The sequence below is a fragment of the Gekko japonicus genome, unplaced genomic scaffold, assembly GCF_001447785.1.
Source record: "Gekko japonicus isolate JY-2015 unplaced genomic scaffold, Gekko_japonicus_V1.1 scaffold249, whole genome shotgun sequence".
Lineage (NCBI taxonomy): Eukaryota > Metazoa > Chordata > Lepidosauria > Squamata > Gekkonidae > Gekko > Gekko japonicus.
In genome coordinates this window covers 219,301-239,872 of record NW_015168054.1, presented here as the reverse complement: position 1 = coordinate 239,872, position 20,572 = coordinate 219,301, and the positions used below count along the sequence as shown (strand labels likewise).

Below are 20,572 nucleotides of genomic sequence, written 5' to 3'. Positions count from 1 at the left end.
CAAACCATTATTTGTAATTATATGTTTTTCAAAACTGACACACTATTATTATACCCAAAAACAGTCAGTTGTGGGGGGGAATTAAAAAAAAGGAAGGAGAAGATATAGAATGATTCAGTGAAATATTCTAAAAATTCCAAATGCTGATGATTGTTACTTGCCCTGCAGAAAGTACTTACTTAAAAAAAAATAATTATGAGCTTTAGCACCTATAAATCAGAAATAATTTGTATTTGAAGTGATAGTAGCATTCCGAGATTATTTTTAAGCTCTGAGAAAGGCATGTTTTACTCATAATGCTTGTAAATCTTCTTGATCTCAAAATATAGGAACCCATCTATTGATGTCTGGCATAAAAGGAAATTAATGTACAGAGCTGCGTAATGTTACATTGTGAAAGACAAACTTCCATAATGTATAAACTAGTGAACTATTTGAGTCTTTGCATCACCAATAACACATTACTCTTCCCAAGTGCGTAAATGTGTCCTTGTTGAATCAGTTTAAGTGAAGAATAATGGGACAGATATTGCAGCTTTTCCCTATGGATTTAGAGTCTATAGTTGGTTCTGGACAGTTTTCAACAATTCATATATAATTTCTGTGTTGCTGCTTAGTATGACAACATAATTTCTTAAAACATAAGCAGTGTCCAAAGAGACAGATATACTGCAAGCATGTAGTCTAAAAATATTATTTGTTAAATGATCTAATTGTATCTACTGCAGTTGTATGCTGTGTTGGTTCATCCTGGTATTTTTGAGTTGGTTGTAAATAGGGGAAAGCCTCTGCCACCCCCCACATTATTTAAAGGTCCTACAATCCAGTTAAATCTATCTTTCCCGCATTATTGCTTATTCTCTGTGGATAACAGTCACCCCAGATTATGAAAGGGACATGGTTAAGGGGGTGAAATTTTAAACCCTGTGTACCTAGCCAGTTAGGTTTAGTAGACGATACAGTTGGGGTTGCTTTAGTCTTTCTTGTGACATATTGAGATTTTACCTTTTTGGTGTATGTTTACAGGAGGCACTAAGACTTCAGCAAGACGTGAGGAAGAAAAAGCAAGAGATTTTAGAAAAACACATTGAAACACAAAAGGTAACGTATTTATATTCTGTGGTTGGACCACTGCTGAAAAACAGCTGTGATGTGTCATACGTGGTCATAACAAAATTCTGTATTCAAGCAGTTCAGAAAAGCTATTTTCTTATGTTTACAATGTTAGTAGGTGGAGTCTCCAGGAATTTTTAAATATTTAATTTTTGAGTTTGGAAATGATTCTTGAGTTGCCTGACTGACTCTTAGTCATAGGTTTGATGCAAGAAGATTGACAGGTTGACAAAACTTGGGGAAAGAGTTCCAAATTTTCACTTTAAAGAAGTGAAAATTTGGTCTCATTACAAGGCGAATATTGTTTTTCTTTTAATAATTTGAAATCTTATTTGAAATCTTATTTAATTACTTCATTTATACACCACCTTTCTCCCCAATGGGGACCCCAAAGTACCTTATATTGTTGTACTCCTCCTCCATTTTATCCTTACAAACAACCCTGTAAGGTAGTGTAGGCTGAGAGTGTGTGACTGGCCCCATGCCACCCAGCCAGTTTATGTGGCAGAGTGGGGATTCAAACCTACCTCTCCCAGATTCTAGTCTGATAGTCACTACACCATGGTGGCTCTCAACAACCACCAGCAGTAAATGGTCACAACAAGTCAAATAGCAACATTTTCCAAGCTGACTTCATGGTCTCAACTATGGACTTCTCGATGGGTCCTCCCAACCCTTTTTTCTCCCAGGTTTTCTCAAAAAGGAAGAAAGAGACATAGGGTTGAATCCTGAGGGTGTGTTGTACTAAGGGAAGAGCCTTCCCTGGATGTAAAAGACTCGTGTATTGGAAGAAAGCACCTCCACTAGTGTATTGTCTCCGTGTGATTGAGATCACAGTTTTAAAATTCTGTAGGAATCTTTCAGAAGCAAGTGGCAGGAGTTTGTAGCAGAGATTTTTTACATCCCCGTCTTTAACCATATTGCATGTGACAGTTCTTTGACCTCTGCATCAGAATATAATTGGTGTCTAGTCTCCCCTTCCCAGCTGATATTTGAGCTAGTTGGATATTTATCAACTTCTCCCGTGACTGGTAGAACGAGGAATGTTTTGTAACTTAGGTGGTCAAAATATACTTCTTTATGCTTAACATAACTGAAGAAAAAATAACTTTTATCAAAAATATTGTTGAGAAAGAGCACTCCAGTAGACGATTCCTGTAAGTAATAGTTGTAATCTCAATAGATGCTCATCTCAAAGCTGGAGAAGAATAAAAACATGAAGTCAGAGGACAAGGCAGAAATCATGAAAACTCTGGAGACTTTGACCAACAGCATCACCAAATTGAAGGACGAATTGAAAGGGGTCTCTGCCCCAGCACCCACTCCGCTGAAGAACATGAAAACAAAGACACAGGTATCCCGATCTTGTTCCTCTCACATTCCATTAATCTGATTCTTTCTCCTTTATATTATTCTAACACTGTTAAACAAATTGAGAAAGATTGTGTTTATCATGTTTGTATAACTTCACTTCAGTGACCAAAAAGTATTATTGGTTTTGAACATACCAACAAGAGATGAGTAATTTAATAGTTGATTTTACCTGACTAGCAGTAATCAAAGATTATTCAAAGAACAGTCCTTGAATTAGTACCTGTTTTATACTTAGACAAGGAGTCTTAGATAATCCATCTTTCTCGTTGGGGGGGGATGGGATCTGTAATCAGGCTGTAAAAAGTGAAAGCTTGTTTCATTCACCTGGCTTGGGGGGGGGGTTGTGCTCAGATGCAATTCTTGAACTTTATTTCTCAAACCCACATAGTACCCAGTCTCTGGGCATGCTGAATTCAAGAGAGCCCTGAGTTCAGCTGGCCATCTTCCGTCACCAGGAGATCATATACTGCTTGAGAACCCTGGCCCTTTGAATTTGGCGGTGTTGCAATGCACATTGGGATCTGGTTATTTAATTGTGTGTCCTTCCATTTAAGTCTTGAGAAATGCATACTAAATTGCTCCAGTAACTCCTTAGATGCAAAAAGAATTACTGGACACCGAGCTGGACTTGTACAAGAAGATGCAGGCTGGGGAAGAAGTCACCGAACTAAGAAGAAGGTACACAGAGCTGCAGCTTGAAGTAAGTGTACTTGAAAACTTACTGAAATTATGAAATTGTCTAATGCATTTTTAAAAACTCAAATCAGCATCTACCTGCATAGTATAAGAAGTAGGCTCTCACTTAAAGTAACTTGTGCTACAATAAACATGTTAGTTTTTAAAGTGCCAGCAGGCACTACTTTGGATGCAGCAGTCTAACATAGCATTGTCTCTGGAATCTGATCACGACGAGTAGCCGTGTTAATCTGTCTGTGGTTAAGATGCTGAACTGCAGGCTGTGGAAGGTCAGTAGTTCAGCAGTTCGAGACCCAGGGTGCCACATGACGGAGTGAGCTCCCGTCTCTGGTTCCAGCTCCTGCCAACCTAGCAGTTCGAAAGCAAGACATTGCAAGTAGATAAATAGGTTCTGCTTTGGTGGGATGGTAACAGCGTTCCGTGCGCCTTGGTGTTTAGTCTAGCCGGCCACATGACCACGGAAATATCTTCGGACAGCGCTGGTTCTTTGGCTTTGAAATGGAGATGAGCACCGCAGCCCTAGAGTCTGATTCGACTGGCTTTTGAGTAAGGGAACCTTTACTTAACAGCAGAAAAGAACAAGAATCCAGTAGCACCTTAAAGCCTAACGAAATTTGTGGCAGGGTAGGAGCTTTTGTGAGTCACCGCTCACTTCTTCACGAAAGATCATACCCTGCCACAAATTTTGTTAGTCTTTAAAGTGCTAGTGGACTCTTGCTCTTTTCTCTGGAATCTCTGTATGTGCAAAAATACAAGAGTGGCTCTCATCTTAAAATAGGAATGTTACCTCCCTTTGTATGTTTACTAGGGATGTGAAAAAAAAATTCAAACTTGCAGGTTAGCTGCTGGAGCCTCTCCCCAAGATGCCCACCAAGTTTCAAGAATATTGAACCAGGGAGTCCAGTTCTACCGGCCCTCAAACAGGTTGCCCCTATCCTCTCCATTGTTCTGTATAGTGGGAAAAAAGTTACTTTTCCCCACCATAGAGAGCAATGGAGGGGATAGGGGCAACCTGTTTGGGGGCCCATAGAATTGGACTCCCTGGTCCAATGTTCTTGAAACGTGGTGGGTATCTTGGGGAGAGGCTCCAGCAGCTACCCTGCGAGTTTGGAGCCTCTCCCTCAAACCCCCTCCCCTCCAGCCCCCATAACATACCCTATGTTTTTGTCATTGATTTCAGTGGCCCATGGGATATAATGGGGCCGAATTGCCACCGAAATTCGGCGGCAAGCCGATTCAGATCAGAGAACCTGAATCGGCCTGCAGCAGCCCAAAAGGGGCCCGAATGGACCATTCTCGGGGGTGCATTCGGTTCAGACGAACCGAATGCACATCCCTAATGTTTACCCATTTTTTGTCTGGCAAAGAGAGCTTTGAGTCTTTGAAAATTTGGTTGGTCCCTGATGTTTTACTAGGCTCAAATCTTGCTCCTCTACTGCAGACCAACACGGCTTCCCACCTGAAGCCATTTTCTATTATTTGTGAGATGTATGCGTTTTTAATACATGCCCCATAGATGGTGCTGTTGGTATTTAGAACTTGTGGCCACGCTGCTTGCAATTTCTTTCTTTTAAACATCTGCTGCCTTTTGAAGAACACATGTTAAATGGGGTAGTGTAAATCCTGGAATTATTGAATTGCATGTTAGAGAGTCAAGGCTTCCAAAACAGTTACCTAGTTTTCTTTAAAGCACTCTGAGTTTTATAGATAACTTTTTTTCTAGATTTGTGTTTAAGAACTTTATGAAAATAACTACAAATCAATGCCGATGTCATTAATTTCATATTCTATCTCTTTGTAAGTGCCTTTATTATGCCCAGCTTCATATATGTACATTTGCTGCCCTGTTAGGTGTTCTGCCAATAGTAAATCTCAGTACAAGGGTGTGTCAGTAGCTGCCAAGTTGTTGCAGGGAATGGGGGAATGGAAAACAGACTGTGTTTGGTGGAGCACATTGATTTGTCGTAAGTGTGCGCAGAGAGTTCAAACAACTCTTGTTTGGTATGGTTGTTATTCCGATGTATATGACAGGCATGTGTGTCTTTCTACTGTACAACTGTGAATACAGGGTTTCCAAAATGGGGCTTATATGGACCATCTCCAGACCAAAGCAAAATTGTGCATTCGTTACCAGATTCCAAGAGATTACAGATTACATGAAATTGAAAGGCAGGCTTGTAAAAGGTTTAAAAGTCTCTGAGGACAAGAGATGCTAGGAAAGTGAGGTGTCTTGTATAGGGAGCATGATATAGGATGTAGGTGAGTTTCAAACATGGCTTCTTATCTCCATCCATACTCTGCTGCTGTTGGATCCTTTTCCTTTAGTACTTTGCAAAGTGTTTTTGATTGCTCTACATCTTATTAAAGAAAGAATTGAGGGTTCTTGGGGCAGTTGTCAACATCAACTAATGGGCATTTGTATATATCTCACAGATCCTGCTTTCCCCTCCTTTAAACAGTGGTCTTTCACAACAGAAAACCTTTTTGCAGTTTCCCTATTCAGTTATGAATTTCAAATAAATTCATTAATCTAGCTGGTAAAAGTTGGCTGAATTGGGGGGGGGGGGCTTTTGTAGTTTGAAATCAGGTTTTTGTAAAACAGGCAGTTGGTCTGAAATCATGATAGTGGTTATGAAGCATATTACTGCAAGGCAGTCATCCATCAGTGGACTTTTTGTTTAAGACCCATCCTTAGGTTTTAACTGCTTACTTTGAATGAACATACTTCTTGGTGCTACCTACCTCCTACCTCCCCCCCCCCCCCCCCCCGTGCCCTGTAGTACATACTTTTTTTTTAATCCCATCACTGTCAGTTTGCCTGTAATACTGGTGGCTGTTTGCTCATACTATGAAACTTCACTGAGAAATTATTTTGGATACGACTTTTAGAGAACAAGAAAGAAAAACCTCAAGAGAAATCTGGTGCAGTGTAACAGCTGAGCTACACATTGGGTAGTCACTGGTTTGAACTAACTTAGTCAGTTGGCCTTACACAAATAACTCTGCCTCAACTGTCCATCTGTAATACAGAATACTGACCTGCCCTCCTGGGTGGTTGTAAGCATTACAAAGGGAGGGGGTCTGGATTCAAATGTGGCCTTCCTCAAGCAGAAGTTCTCTTCCACTCTGTTGCATACCTCACACTAGAGGGGTAGCATGACCAAGTCTAAAGATGTACTTCCACTAGGGCAGATCTTGGACAACCATTTGGCACAAGCAGAAGCTTAGCTTCCTTTCACTTGCAGTCCTTTGCATGCAGCCCAGTCTCTGAAGCACATCAAAGTGATACATAAATGTTAACTCTTGTTACTTGTTAGGCCGCGAAACGAGGAATTCTTTCTTCAGGTCGTGGTAGAGGAGTTCATACTCGAGGCCGGGGTGTATCACGTGGCAGAGGTAGGGGCGTGCGAGGCCGTGGCCGAGGAAGAGGCGTTCCCAATCATGCTGTGGTGGATCACCGTCCTAGGGCGCTTGAGATCTCTGCTTTTACAGAGAATGATCGAGAAGATCTCCTTCCTCATTTTGCGGTATGTAGAAATGTCACTGTTCTTCTTACTGGGATGTGAAGGACAATTTACTTTGCTTTGAGAGTGATTGAAAATTAAAAGATAGTAGAAAATAGATAAATGTATAAGAATAACAGTTGAAGGATAAGTTACCTGTGGATATGAATAAGGGGGAAAGGAGGTATGGAGAAAATTTAAGAATTGGGCTGGAGGTTGGAGCACTGTGGGAAGCCGAGAAGGGGGGGGGGAAGGGAGGAGGGATGGATATATAACTGTATAAGTTTTGAAGTATGTTTGAACTTTTTTTACTATATCCTAATAAATTGTTTTTGGGGAAAAAAAGAAATGTCACTGTTCTTCTGATTGCACCAGGGAGGTTAGTGTTGGCAGTCTGACTAGCCATAGAATAGTTGTGAGCAATGAAAATAGAATATTCAGTCAAAGAGATGTAAATTCAGGTTTCATCTTGAACAGCTGTGGATTCTGTATGTTTTACAAATGCCAGTCTATTGTTTGCACAGATCAAAAAAGTGTGTGAAAATAAGCACAGGACAGGATGTGAAATGCAGGAACGGGGGCTGGAGAATCTGGCTCTTACAACCAGAACTAAACTTAGTCAGCTGTGTCTGTCAAAAATATTTCTATCTTGAAGGGTTGTTGTGAGCATAAAACGGAGGAGAGGAGAACAATGTAATCCTCTCTGGGTCCCCATGGGGGGGGGGGAGAAAGGTGGGATATAAATGAAGTAGGTAAATAAATTCCTGTCTTCCTTTGGTGATTGACATTTTTGGAGGGTATTTTTGCATTGTGTGTGCAGGCCTGTGCCTGGAATGTGATGGTGACCTCTGGCGACTCCTACTGGAGTATGGAGGACATTCAGAGAAGTGGCTTGATAGCCTGCCTCTGCCTCCCAGGGCTGGTATTCTTGGGATGTGCCCCATCCAAATATTTGCCAAAGTTGGCCCTGCTTAGCTTCTGAGATCTGACGAGATTGGGCTTGCCTGGGCTATCCGCCAGTCAGTAGCCACATCAGTTCACACGTGGCTCCCCCAGGACACCTCAGGGTGGGGGAACAGCACACGGCCTGGGCTATCCAGGTCAGGGCTTGTCTCCCTATGGTGAAGAATGTAGTAAGAGCAGTGATTAGTCAAAGAAGGGCAACTAATGGGTGCTTACCATGATTTCCCCTTCATTGGGAATAGTGTTTGGGAAAATGATTCAGATGTCATTTGCTGCAGTTAAATGGTTTAGGAAGCCCCATGCGTTCATGAAAAAAAGAGGCTTACTTTTTTCGTTCACAGTTTAGCTTCTTACCACACAGAATGTAAAGTGGCCTTTCGTAATCTGTTCTAGCTGCCTTTCATCTAAAGTCCAGGTCAAACGGAGTCCCTGATCAAAATTCAAGCGTAGGCAGTGTAAGAAATTCTTGAGCGATTGTTCCCAATGTTATAAATCAGGTGTATGCTCTAATTGATCAAAAAGCAGCTCTCTTTTGGTTGAACTTTCATACACCGAGTACTTCAGCTACCTTTTAGTCCATCTTTTGGCTCTGCCTCTTCTTTCCCTCCTCCTTTTCATCTTATACTGGCACAGTACTCCGGGAAGTCACAAGGTCACGTCAATCTAGAACTGTTGTAGACATTGCACAGCAGAGAAATATTTCAACTAGTTGATGATTTTCCTCCTCTTAAAAAGCAATATGGTGAAATCGAAGACTGCCAGATAGATGACTCATCTCTCCATGCAGTGATTACTTTCAAGACCAGAGCAGAAGCTGAAGCGGTAAGTGTCTCTTTCTCCTTTTTTTTCTCCAAATGGGTTTTCTTATTAGAAGGCAGCATTGAATTTAAGTGTGTTTAAAGTATTGAACAGAACGGCTGCCTTCCTGCTGTAAGTTAATTATACCCGCTTTGCTTCAACTCACGGTTAAATTCTGTTTAAGTTACGGAAGAAAAAGTGAAAACCGAACATCTCACATAATATGAGTGTGTTGAAAGATTGCCTCTTTTTGCATATCAGTTTAGGGAGAATGGCATGGGGGGGGGTTGTCTGCGAGGACGAGCATTGAGAAAAGTGGTCATCCACAGGTCTTTTAGCTGTTGGGAGTCTAGGCATTTGAAATCATTAATTTCTCCATTACTATCAGTAGTGCTCCTAATTACTGCTGCAGCAATTTTTAATCCACTGAAGCTTTTTGTGGCTTCGTTTGGGTTTTAATTGAAGTCTAAGAATGAGCAGAAAATATGCATTATGCAAATCTGCTCTAAGGCACGGATTTTTTGTTTGCAGTTTGTGAATGCTAGGACTGTAAAACTTGAACCTCTGGAAGAACTTTCACCATTTCACGGTGGAATATTACTGCTACAGTCACTTGTTAATAGGAGTTCCCTGTTAAATTGTGAAACAAGCTTTTTTATATAGAATTCCCGAGGAATGGATTACTTTGAGCGATTTGGAATGGGGGGCGGGAATTTTAACCGCTGGAGTGCCTGAAAAGGTACCCTGTGCTATGCCTATATGCCATGCGCAATGAAGGGATGGAAACGTCTTCTAAACATTTTGGAGTGTTTGAGATTTAGAGTTGTGTGTTACGCAGTGGTGGGGCAGTTTTTGAAAAAGAATTTTAAAAATCCTTAACTAATAAACTGAGACCTAAAAAAAGTTCAGACTTATAGCTCATATCTGTAGTTTTCTACTCGTTAGTAAATTATAATTTAAATTTGTAATTGGCAATAAAGATTGATCTGTGAAACAGCTATAGGTTTTTTTTTTTAAGCTCTCTTTCAAGTAATGGTAGCTAATGTTTTACTGCCTTGAACGAAAAAGGTTTATAGTCATTCACTTTTTAGGTAGGAGAGGGGAGGAGGATTCCCTAGTCATAAAATGTTGCATTTTTATGTAGCAGTAATTTCTTTCAAAGAGTACAAGTTATTTCTGAACCCAAATGTCACACATAAGCATCTTTTAAAAATTCCAGTTGTGTGACATTGTGATGAGACGGTGGACAGCCCCCCCCCCCAGCTGCATTTTAATAGGCGTGGAATCTTTTAAAATTTATCATAAATTTATATGTACAGATTTAAAATTTATACCTGGGGACTTTAATATCACACAATTCATGTTCAGATGTCATTGAACATGTAATTGTTTCCACATTTCACATTATGCTGTACTTTCAGATTGTACTATAAATCTTTTGTGACCATGGCAGTTATTTCGGAATGTTGCTAACGCTGATTTATGCTAGTTCATGTTACTTTAATTTGAACATACTATTTCCAAAGCAGCCACTTAATGCATCTGGTACTTAAGGAGGCATGAATATCCCATAGGTTAAATTTTTTTCTTTTTACATTTCAATTACCAAGCCTTTGCGGCAAATGGAACATTTTTCAGCAGAATAAGTTATATTCACTAACTTTAATTTTTTTTTGTATCAGCTGTTTTCAAAATTCATTGTTTGGGCTAGTAGAAATAATGTGTGGAGATTAAAAATAATCAGTATTTCAAAAGCAAAACGCCAATGAGATCATTGTCCAGTTAACAATTAGTTGCTCAGAACAGTATGTTACCTGCATTTCAAAGTAATTCAGGACTTGTTAACGTTCATCTGTATTTGATGCATCAGCGCTTGATGCTTTAAAAAAAAAAAGCCAACGCTTTCAAATGGGTTTATATGCTTGTTTGTAAGCTCTAAAATAACTTGTAATTAGTAATACATCTGTATTCATGTTTCTTTGGAGTAGTGGTTAAGTGTGTGGACTCTGACCTGGGAGAACTGGGTTTGATTCCCCACTCCTCCATTTGCAGCTGCTGGATGACATTGGGCAAGCCATAGTTCTCTCAGAGCTGTTCTCTCAAGAGCAGTCCTCGAAAGAGCTCTCTCAGCCCCACCTATCTCACAGGGTGTCTGTTGTGGGGAGGGGAAGGGAAGGGAGTTTGTAAGCCACTCTTAATGAAGGGCAGGGTATAAATCCAATCTCCTTCCCCTCCTCCTCAGTCTTCTTTAAAACAAAACTCTTGGCAACGTTCTGACGAGCCTGTAGAGTCCCAGAGAAAGACTTGCATTGCAAACTAGAACAGAACCCACTGAGCCACTAGAAGCATGCCAAAGGACTTCTAGTTATTTGTTTATTTTATTAGATTTTCGTTCCGCCCCTCCCCCAGAATGGGGCTCAGGGCAGCCAGTGATACAACAATACAATACAAATAATAAAACCATAATTTGAATAAAATCCAGTTTAAAAACTCCAACACTGCAGACTGCAGCGGTGATGGTACAATCCACCAAAATTACATCAGTGGAATGCCTGGTAGAATAATTCTGTCTTATGTGCCCCGTGGAATGGAGACAGATCCCAGTGGAGTTTTCCCCCTTTTGAGCCACAAACCTGTGTGCTGGGTCACAAACTACTAGTTTGTGATAGTCCTTCAGTTTCAGAGAAGAAGAAGAAAAATTGTTGCATAGTAAAATGCTGTTCTAGAAATACAAGACCACCCTGAGTGCATGGAAATAATCACAACAGTTAAGACCATAAGTAGAGCTTGTTGGATCATACCAGTGGGCCATCTAGTCCAGCATACTGTTTATTTATTTTATTTATTAATCACATTTATACCCTGCCCTCCCCGCAATGCAGGCTTAGGGCGGCTGTTCACACAGTGGCCAGCCAGTTGTCCTAGTGGGACAAACAAACAGGGCATAGAAGCCAACACCTTTCCCTGATGCTGCCCCCTCCCCAGCACTGGTATTCAGAGATTTGCTGCCTTTGTGGATGGTGGCTCTGGTCAGCTGCAATGGCCAGTAGCTATTGATGAATTTCTCATCCATCTAACCCCCTTTTAAAGCTTAAAGTTCTTGTGGCCACCACTACCTCCACTGACAGTGAATTCCACAGTTGAATCACTCATTGAGTGAAGAAATATTTCCTTATGTCTGTCCTGAACCTGTTTCTCAATAACTTCATTGGATCTGTGCCTCGGTGGGGGGAAAACAACCTGCCGCGCCATCTTGGTTGTGGCCTTAGTGTCTGTAGTGATGGGCTGCCAGTCACAGAATTCACATTTTCCTTCTGAAGGAGAGCTCATAGAGAATATTGTTCTCTTTAGGCCGCTGTCCATGGGGCTCGATTCAAAGGACAAGACCTGAAGTTGGCCTGGAACAAGCCAGTCACAAATATGTCTGCTGTGGAAACAGAGGAGACAGAACCGGATGAAGAAGAAGTAAGTGTCTCTCTTATTTCACACCTTGTTTGTGGACTTCTTCTGCCACTCGTTTGAGTAAGTTTGCTGTTCCGTCACAACTGTATGATCTGTCAGTTCATGTTACTTGCTTTCCCCTGAGAGATTTGTTTCTCTCTCTCTCTCTCTCTCTTGTAACAGAAATCTTAAGACACTGACATTTGTCAGAAAAGTAGTGTGAATAATCTTAAAACACAGCCCATGGTTGAGCAAGCAGTTCAAGTACGTATTTATAACTAGTTTGCTTTAGCGATTCCGGTTTCTTCCAGCTGGTAGGTGAGTTCCATGGGCAGTTGTTGCAGGGAGTTATGCGTCAAGCTGGGCAGTTTAACAGGTACCACGTTTCATGAAGACACTAAAACAGCCAACCTCCTTGGAAGGAAGATCTGCTGCTTTTGTCTCCTGTGTATGTGGTGCATTCTAGCCCATTCTTAGATAATGCAAACAATGGCCTCGGCAAGAGAAACTATTTTGAAAGGACTCCATTTCTCTTCTGATCTTAACAGTCACTTCTGGAGTATTACTGCAGAAGATGGACAAAATACTTAGAATAGTTTAATTTTTGTCCAGGTGTTTGGATACCTATATCCTATTTGATCATGTCTTTGCTGTGCACTTCCTTCAGGTAGCTCTGGGGGTATCCATTTTATGGATTGAGAGGTCAGGCTGAGACAGCTGAGTTGCCCAAGTCCTCCAAGTGAGCAGAGGGTCTTCCCAGTCTATCTGTGACACCAAGCTTGTCCTCTTAAAAACAACCAACTCACGAGTTTGTTTTCATGGTTTCAGCTGATGTACAGATCTTGCTGTATAATTTTGTCTTCATTATATTTCAAATACAACCAAGACAGATGTCATCAGAAGATGAGCATCTCACTTTTGTGTGTTTTGGTACTGTGACAGCATTTAGGAATCCTTACTTTTCTCTAAAATGGTTCTCTTGATGTTTGTTGCAGTCTTAACATTAGAAAGACCAGTAGTTTCAAAACCCTTTCTTTAGTTGCTGATGTTTTTAAAAAGGTGCTCAGTAATCTATATATCTAATAGTGAAGTGCCCCCGTCTGTGCGGATATCTATATCTGCACTTTGGGGGCACTTGGGGGGCAGGGAGAGGTTTGTGCACACGTGGGGCAGTCCCCACGTGTGCACAAAAATCCTAAATGGTGAAAAAAAATTGGGGGGATGTTTAAATCCCCCCGAAACTCACAGAGCGTCCCCTGCACATGCGCAGGGGACGTTCTGCGACCGCCGCAGACGCCGTCGCCGCTGGGAAGGTAAGCGGCGAGCCGGCAGGGGGAGGAGAAAAAGGAGCCGGGGCGGGGGGAAAGGAGAGCAAACCGCAAGGGCCGAGCAGCCCACGATGCGCCGAGGAGGAAAGGGCGGGCGGAGAGCCAGGCGATCCAGGATGGCTGTTGAGTCCCGCCCCCAGAAGCAGCAGCTCTGAGCGCCTTCCTCCCGGCCTGGCTGGTGCAATTCCTTACCTTCCGGAACGGGGGCGGGTGTGACGTGCAGCAGCTCAGCTAGCCATGGAGGCCGAGGGGCTGCTGCGCGGGCTCCCGGGCAAGTGTCTGGCGGCAAGGGGGCGGGGGTGTCGGCGGTGGCGGTCGGTATCTGCATCCATGGCAGAAAGTAACGGGTAGGAAGAAGACTAGAGCCGCCGCTCTACCCCTTACCCCTTGCGGCTTTTTCTCCATTCCCCCCCAGTAGAGCCGCCGTTTGCAGCTCTGCCTCCCTCCCCACCCCACCCCCGCGAGTATCGCGGGTCCACCTCTTGTTTTATCATATTTCCCACCTTAATATGGATTAGTCTTTTTTACTGGTTTATTTAACCAAGTTATATTAATTTACATTTTCCTATTCTTCTGTTACTAGTCTCCTTTTACCCCCTTCAATAAATTCCCATTCATAATGGATTTCCAATCAAAGTTCTCTCAAACATTTTACATTTCTTTAAATGTCAGCTTTTCCTAAGAGGAGGAAAAGTTCACTACTGCTTCTAGCACAAGCACCCAGGAGTCTTGATACAGAATATTTGTAATCACCGGGTCCTGCATGTATCAGCTGTAGAGTAAATTATGAGTGAGAACCTCCATTGCTTTCACCATAAATTTTGTCAGAATTGCTGTTCCAATGTCAGGACATTTTCTGTTATTTATGGTCTTTAGCTTTGACCTTTGTGTAAGCGCCTCCTAGTAGATGCATATTTCATTTATGAAAATTACTTTTATAACTTCTCACCCAGAATTGATTATCTCTAGTGTTGAAGTAGTAGGAGAGTGTTAATTGCTGAATAGTAACCTTTACTTGAATAAATTCTTGAAGCTTCGCTTTGTGATTAGGAGTACTTTGGTATAGTATAGGACTATTCAGGTGGTTTTGCTTGCTTATTTATTCAGGTTCTGCCCTGCCTTATTCAGAAAGCTTAAGGGAGATGGGCAGAAAATATGTATTCATTGATAGGCTCTTGCTCCTAAAGGTGTTTTTAAACATGGATAGTCAGAGATATTTTCTATGTAGTGTTCTGAACGTTTACAACAAGACAGCAGCTGGTCAGAAAACAGCCATGAAGATTTTGCAAGACTCAGCATTGACATACATTTGATTGCCTTCTTACTCTGAGTTCACAGAGCACACAACTTCAACCTTGGTCTGAGTAGGGCTCGTCAATATCATGAAATGTATCTTTTGTCTTGACATATCTAGCCAAGTCGTTAAGAGAGATGGTTTTTTAGTGGGGAAACAATATCCAGTCATTTAAGTAATAATAGTTGCTATTTTTTTTTCCAAATTATGGCAGCATGAAATAAATAATTGAATCTCCACCCCGGACATATACCTCTTGGATGTGCCACCTTTTATTGTTGGTAGGCAATATTAATATTCTGCTCCCGCCCCCCAGTTCACACCGCTTCCATTTTTGCAAACTGCAGTAGCAGTTTACACACAGTCTTTACAAGCTAATATGCAGCTTCCTTGTCTTATTAGCGAGGTCTATGTTTTCAGCTTCCCAATCTCATTTTCTTACTGGGCATTTTCTGTATAGTTTCAGGAGGAATCTTTGGTAGATGACTCACTGCTTCAAGACGACGACGAAGATGACGACGACAATGAATCTCGTTCTTGGAGAAGATGATTCAGCTGATCAATGCTAGAACTGTACCTATGTTGCATTAGCATTTCCTAAAGTACTTTTGCATATTTGTACTACGAGGCATTTGGGTAAAACTGATGGATTTTCAGAAAAGGCATAAGCCGCTGACCCTGTATTTTGAGTGATCGATGTTCGAGTTGCATTTACATTTCGGTAAATGATTGCTAAAGACATCATATTAGGAACATATGCAATGTTTTTATTACTTCTACTGAAACATTACAGAATTCTTTGGGTTCTTTGTAATTTAAAGAATTGGTCACACAAACAAAAAAATCGACCAAGAGTTGTTATATCATAGGTAATTTTTTTTTTATTCCAAGTATGGAATGAAAATTTGCATTTAAGATCTTTGTGAATGTTTTCCGACATAATAGATAACAGTACTAAGCCGAAGTCTCTCTAAAGTTCTGTATTCATGATGCATAGTAGTATGCTTAGGCTTTACTATGTACTAGCCTTTTGTTGGATTTGTGTACGTATTTTACGTATGAGTTTTAATGATACTGTGTACGACTGCTTTGCATATATCTCTCCTTATCACTTTAAGATGTTTTAAAAAAATAAAAACGGAATGGTCTTCCCAAAAAAAGAAAGAAAAAAAGCAATAACAAAATAACACCATGGCCCATGATAATGGAGAAAAAAAATTTAAAAGAATGAGACCATTCCAAGTGGTGACCCCCACCCCCCCATATTCAAAAAAAGAGCTGAATCACTATGACTTTTCATAAACAATAAAACAACGTCATAAAAAGCGAAGCCATATGCCGATATTACATATGTACCAGTCACTGAAGCACACTCTTAGCCGCCTAGTTTCCAAGTAAGGCTACGTGAACGAGAGTTGTTGCTTCAAGAACAGCACTATCACTCTGGCGTTTGGAAAACGGATGAAGATTTGCTTCTCTGGCAAGGCCCCACGGTTAAAGACGTGTAGCAAAATGAGCTAAGTAAAACTGGTAGGTATTAATTTATTTCCAACCAAATGTACCAAGAAAGACACTAGAGAGGTCCCTTCCAAAATGACCCACAGTCTAATAGGTGTGACTTATAAGGCAAAGGAGGGGCAGCACTGGGAAGAGGGAAACTGGGCATCTTCAGAGGTCAGGTAGGACCCCCCCCCCCAGCCTTACAAATGCTGAGGTGGGAAGTCCTGGGATGCAGCCCGTTTCAGTGAGGGGAGCCCAGAGAGCAGGTAGTCCCAATCGTTATGCAGCTGCATTTTTATGAAACATTTTAGTGTGCCCATCTTCTTGTTGCAACCTTGTATACACCTTTCCTCCCAATGCTGATGTTTGGAAACCACATTTGGGGAGGTGGAACCAAGCTAGAGAGTATCCTGGTGAACTGTCCCCTTGGTTTGTATTCTCTTTTTCTACAGGGGCTGGTTCTGATATGTTAGCTGTGCTTCTCCCTTCTTTAGAGTGGGAAGGGAAGGGGGTGTTGGCTAAGGTACCTACTTCTAAATGTGTGGGTCTCGATGGAAGTGTCGTTCTGCTTCCTTTTTGCAAGGCCTCCTTCCAAGGGAGAGTGAAAGCTCCTGCTCCTGTCGGATTTTAAACTATATCCATTAGACCAGCTACATGCAGGATCGTTTGCTATTCTTATCCTTACAAACTGTGCATGTAATTCGTTGATATATGTCACCTGTTGAATGTTTGTTATTCCGATATTGTTTTATTTAAAGGAGGTGGTTAGGAAATCGGGAAGAGTGTAAGTTCCCAGCACAAGTGTCAATCTATGTCCATGTCTGACAGTATTCCTTACTTCTGGGCTGTTTTGAAGGTATATTGGCACGTATTTCATTGGGAAATGTTGGCATTCAGAGTGTTTTCTCCTGGTGCCTTGCTTTTATCAGGCTTTTGATCCATTGACTTAAAACAATGTGACAGCGATAGCCAACATTTTATACTGTTACCACAGGACAGTATGAAAGTACCATTCATGGAGTGATAACTTGCATAGTGTGATTCCTGTAAGAAGCCAACAATCAGTGTCATCCAGAAAAGCGATGAAGCTAATTTTTGCACCCCTCCATCCGATTCTGGAATTTGGAAAAGCAGGAAGTAAGGCACAATTCTCCTAACCTTTCTCCTCCTTTCATTAGAGATGACCGGTTTACTCAGTGGTTCTCGGCATACTGCAGTAAGTTAGTACTTACTACATAATCATCTGAATTCACCGTGTATCCAGTTGTTTCCTAGACCAATTTTAGCTGAATTACGTTGGCAAGAAGAACTGAGACAACAATGAGACAGTAGCACGGGTTTTTCATTGTTGAACCATGTCAGAAAATATCAACATAGATGTGCTGTATCTCTTTCTAGTACTCAGGAAACCCATACCAGTGGTGCTTACAGTCACAAAGATCTTACTGTACTTCGTATCTCTTCTAAGCAATGATGGGAAAATAGACTCCTTGTGGTTGTAGCAGTCTGCCCTGTGGCTCCTACTATATCATCCAGTTACTGTGACCACGTTTCACTGCAAGATGATATTTTAAAAGTCTGCTACAAAAGAAATCATTGGAGTTCTGCATAGTGCTTTGCCACTGGGAAAGTGTGATGGCCAAAGGTATTCATCCTGTCTGTATTAGGTGTGGACTACTAATATGTATCAATTAGGCTTTGTGGAGAGACCAGAATAAAAAAGTTTTAATTTCTGCAAATCTGTTCATGAGTACCCTCAAAGTCAGCTAAAATTGAATTGGTTGCTGTGATGGTATTGTAATACTCTCCGCATCTGAATCAAGCAACGTGTTCCCTGAAAAAGCACAGCTGGAACAAGAGGGCCATTGCAAACCCACCTCTTTGACATGGGCACAGGGTAATTCAGGGGCCAAATAGTGGACGAATCCCATTTTGTCTCCAGGAGTTGTCACCTTTGATGGGACAAAAGCTTTCATACAGCTGGCTCCAGATGATTAAGTCATGACTCTCAGCCCTCTCTAAAATCTTTGGCTGGAAATAAATTGTGAACTTAGGAGAGAGTGTTGGCACCTGGTTATGTGAAGCCATACAAATGTACCAACCTAACCGGGCAAGTTACTCCACCAAGCATGACCGACGAGGACTGGAGCTCAGATTTGCAGGTTGACAGCCAAAAGGCTATTCAGGTGCTGCAGGAGTCACAAGTAGCCTGTCTTTGGCAATAGCTCTTGCTGTTGTCACTTTTCAGTTTTTAAAAGGCTGCATTATTGTGTCAAAAGCAATGAATGAGGGGTCTCTACAGTTGTACCTGAATAGAAAATACAGCCAGAAAGCATCAACAAGAGGCTTCGTGTTTCTTATGCTGTGTCGTGTTCCAACCTGTGACATACAGCCTATGTTTATTCTATTCCTCGCACAGTTCCTGTAATTAAAATTGTTCTCCTCTGAAGCTCTTTTTGGCAATTTTTGCACATTCTTTTCCATTGGATCCTTTGCATTTCCATTACTTTGTTGTTTATGTGGTGCTGATTGACCTTTCTGAATATACTGCTTGTATCAACCTCTCTAATAATGTTCCGATTTTGTTTCCCCTAGACTGTGCAGTTGATCAATTGATTAGCAAGACGGTCTTGTCTTTTTTCTCCTCCTGAACATGCTTCTGATCTCCTTTTTTTGAAGCGAGAAATTCAAAAGGTAACTTTTATGGCAATCGCATCATTAAGAAGCTATTGGGGGGGGGATCTGTAGGGGTAGCATTGGAGATCTGAGAGTTGCATTGTCCTTGTTAATGTAAACTTAACACACTGAAAACCAGCAGAACGCATTAACTGCAAATTAATTTCTTTACTTCTGACTAACTGTTTGCAGAATTATTTTCCTGTGGTTTAAATTCTGGCATTTGAGAAATGAAAGTTATTGGAGAATAATATGGGAAGGGGTAAACTCTCTGCTTCTTGGAGGAAGGGCAAGTTAACAGTAGGATAAAAAGGTTCCCTTGCTCGAAAGCCAGTCGAATCCGACTCTAGGGTTGCGGTGCTCATCTCCGTTTCAAAGCCGAAGAGCCAGCGCTGTCTGAAGACGTTTCCATGGTCATGTGGCCGGCATGACTAAACACCAAGGCGCATGGAACGCTGTAGGATAGATAGGACTAATAGTTAGCTTAAGGCCTCCTATTTATTTCCGAGCCTACTGCTGTGTAAATGGTACTGGAAGAATCCCGCTTAGGTGTTAATTCCATTGAAATCAATGGGAGCTGTGATGGAAGTGAAGAAAACCTGGTTCCTCAAATCAGACGCATTGTGGCACTTCTGCTTATTCTGGGGATGTAATATGTGACTGTATTGTTTCTGTTCCTTGAAGTTGGGAAATTGCTGAAAACCAGGAAGAGCTTCTAAAATAATATGAAGAAATCAGACTCTTGAACATGATTAGTGATTTCATAGCTTGACCCAACTGTAATGTACTTGCATGGTAACATTTGTATGGGTGAATCTAACACTTGGTCCATGTGTATTTTGTATTCAGATTTATTGCATGGGTCCTAAGGCCATTACAAACTTAGTATACGACCAAGAAATAAAAAGAGGTCAAGCAACAAATACTACCAGCGGCAAAATAGAAAGGAATTCAACAGGGTTGCTTTCAGACAGGGTTAAAAGAGACAATTGCAGAACAGTTAAAATTATTTTACTAAAATTGATCCTATAAAACCTGTGAATATTCAGCCAACAATCAAAGATACAATGGCAAACCGTTAGCCTAGGTTGCAGGCTGTAACCTTGACCAGATTTTCTTAGCAGCCAGGGCAAACAGAGCAACCTTGATAGATACTGAAGGCACTACGTCCACAAGAAGAAATGACATTTTCTTTGATGCAGAACTCGGGCCTAAGCTAGCCAAGACTGAATCTAAAAATGTTTGCCTGTACATAGTGGACAGAAAAGCAGATGTTGTGGAAGATCTTCTAGTTCTGGGGCTCCGCAGATGCATAGAAGCTGTTCCACTGGTTTAAACATCCTACAAGCATGGCGGCTTGCATAGTTTGGAAACAAATGGCTGTAAGGGCTGAACAAAGTTTGTAAAAGGTAATCTCAGATATATAATGTGCTCTATTTTGATCCTTTTTAATTAATTTAAACCAAGGAGAGAATTTGGAACTTAACTTGTTTGTCGAAAATGGCATCATGTGCTGATATCCAGGCCCGACACTTAAAGTCAGTCAGGGGGACCCCTCCTCCCCGAATAATGTCAGGCAATTTATAAAGATGAAGGATTGCATTAAAATTAGTCATCCAAACAGGATCTTGTTGGAATAGAGTAAAATATCGACTTGAAAGATGACAAGTTGGAACTCTGCTTAGTTCATGCCAATAATTAAGGCAATGTGTACAAGGGCCCAAATGGACGGAAAACCCAGTTCAGCTCTCACCAAAGCAGCAGGAGTGCTCAGGGAAAGTGCTAAGAGCTTTTTCATAAAGTGGCTCTGAATTTTCTCCAGGTTAGTAACCAGGGCATCATTCCATACCCATACTACACTGTAAAGAAGTTCAGCGAGGGAAAGT

General features: G+C 41.4%; 1 protein-coding gene across 2 annotated transcripts in view; it reads left to right on the top strand.

The window, feature by feature from the left end:
- Positions 1-15,370, top strand: part of RBM26 (RNA binding motif protein 26) — a 64,355-nt gene extending 48,985 nt beyond the window's left edge. For both annotated transcript variants that reach the window (XM_015414436.1, XM_015414435.1), the window contains 7 exons: positions 1,027-1,101; positions 2,297-2,467; positions 3,083-3,187; positions 6,501-6,710; positions 8,385-8,471; positions 11,799-11,912; positions 14,971-15,370. In XM_015414436.1, coding sequence (XP_015269922.1) covers positions 1,027-1,101; positions 2,297-2,467; positions 3,083-3,187; positions 6,501-6,710; positions 8,385-8,471; positions 11,799-11,912; positions 14,971-15,060 — 852 coding nt within the window. In that variant the 3' untranslated portion in view covers positions 15,061-15,370. The remainder of the gene's footprint in view (positions 1-1,026; positions 1,102-2,296; positions 2,468-3,082; positions 3,188-6,500; positions 6,711-8,384; positions 8,472-11,798; positions 11,913-14,970) is intronic.
- Positions 15,371-20,572: the final 5,202 nt, after the last annotated feature.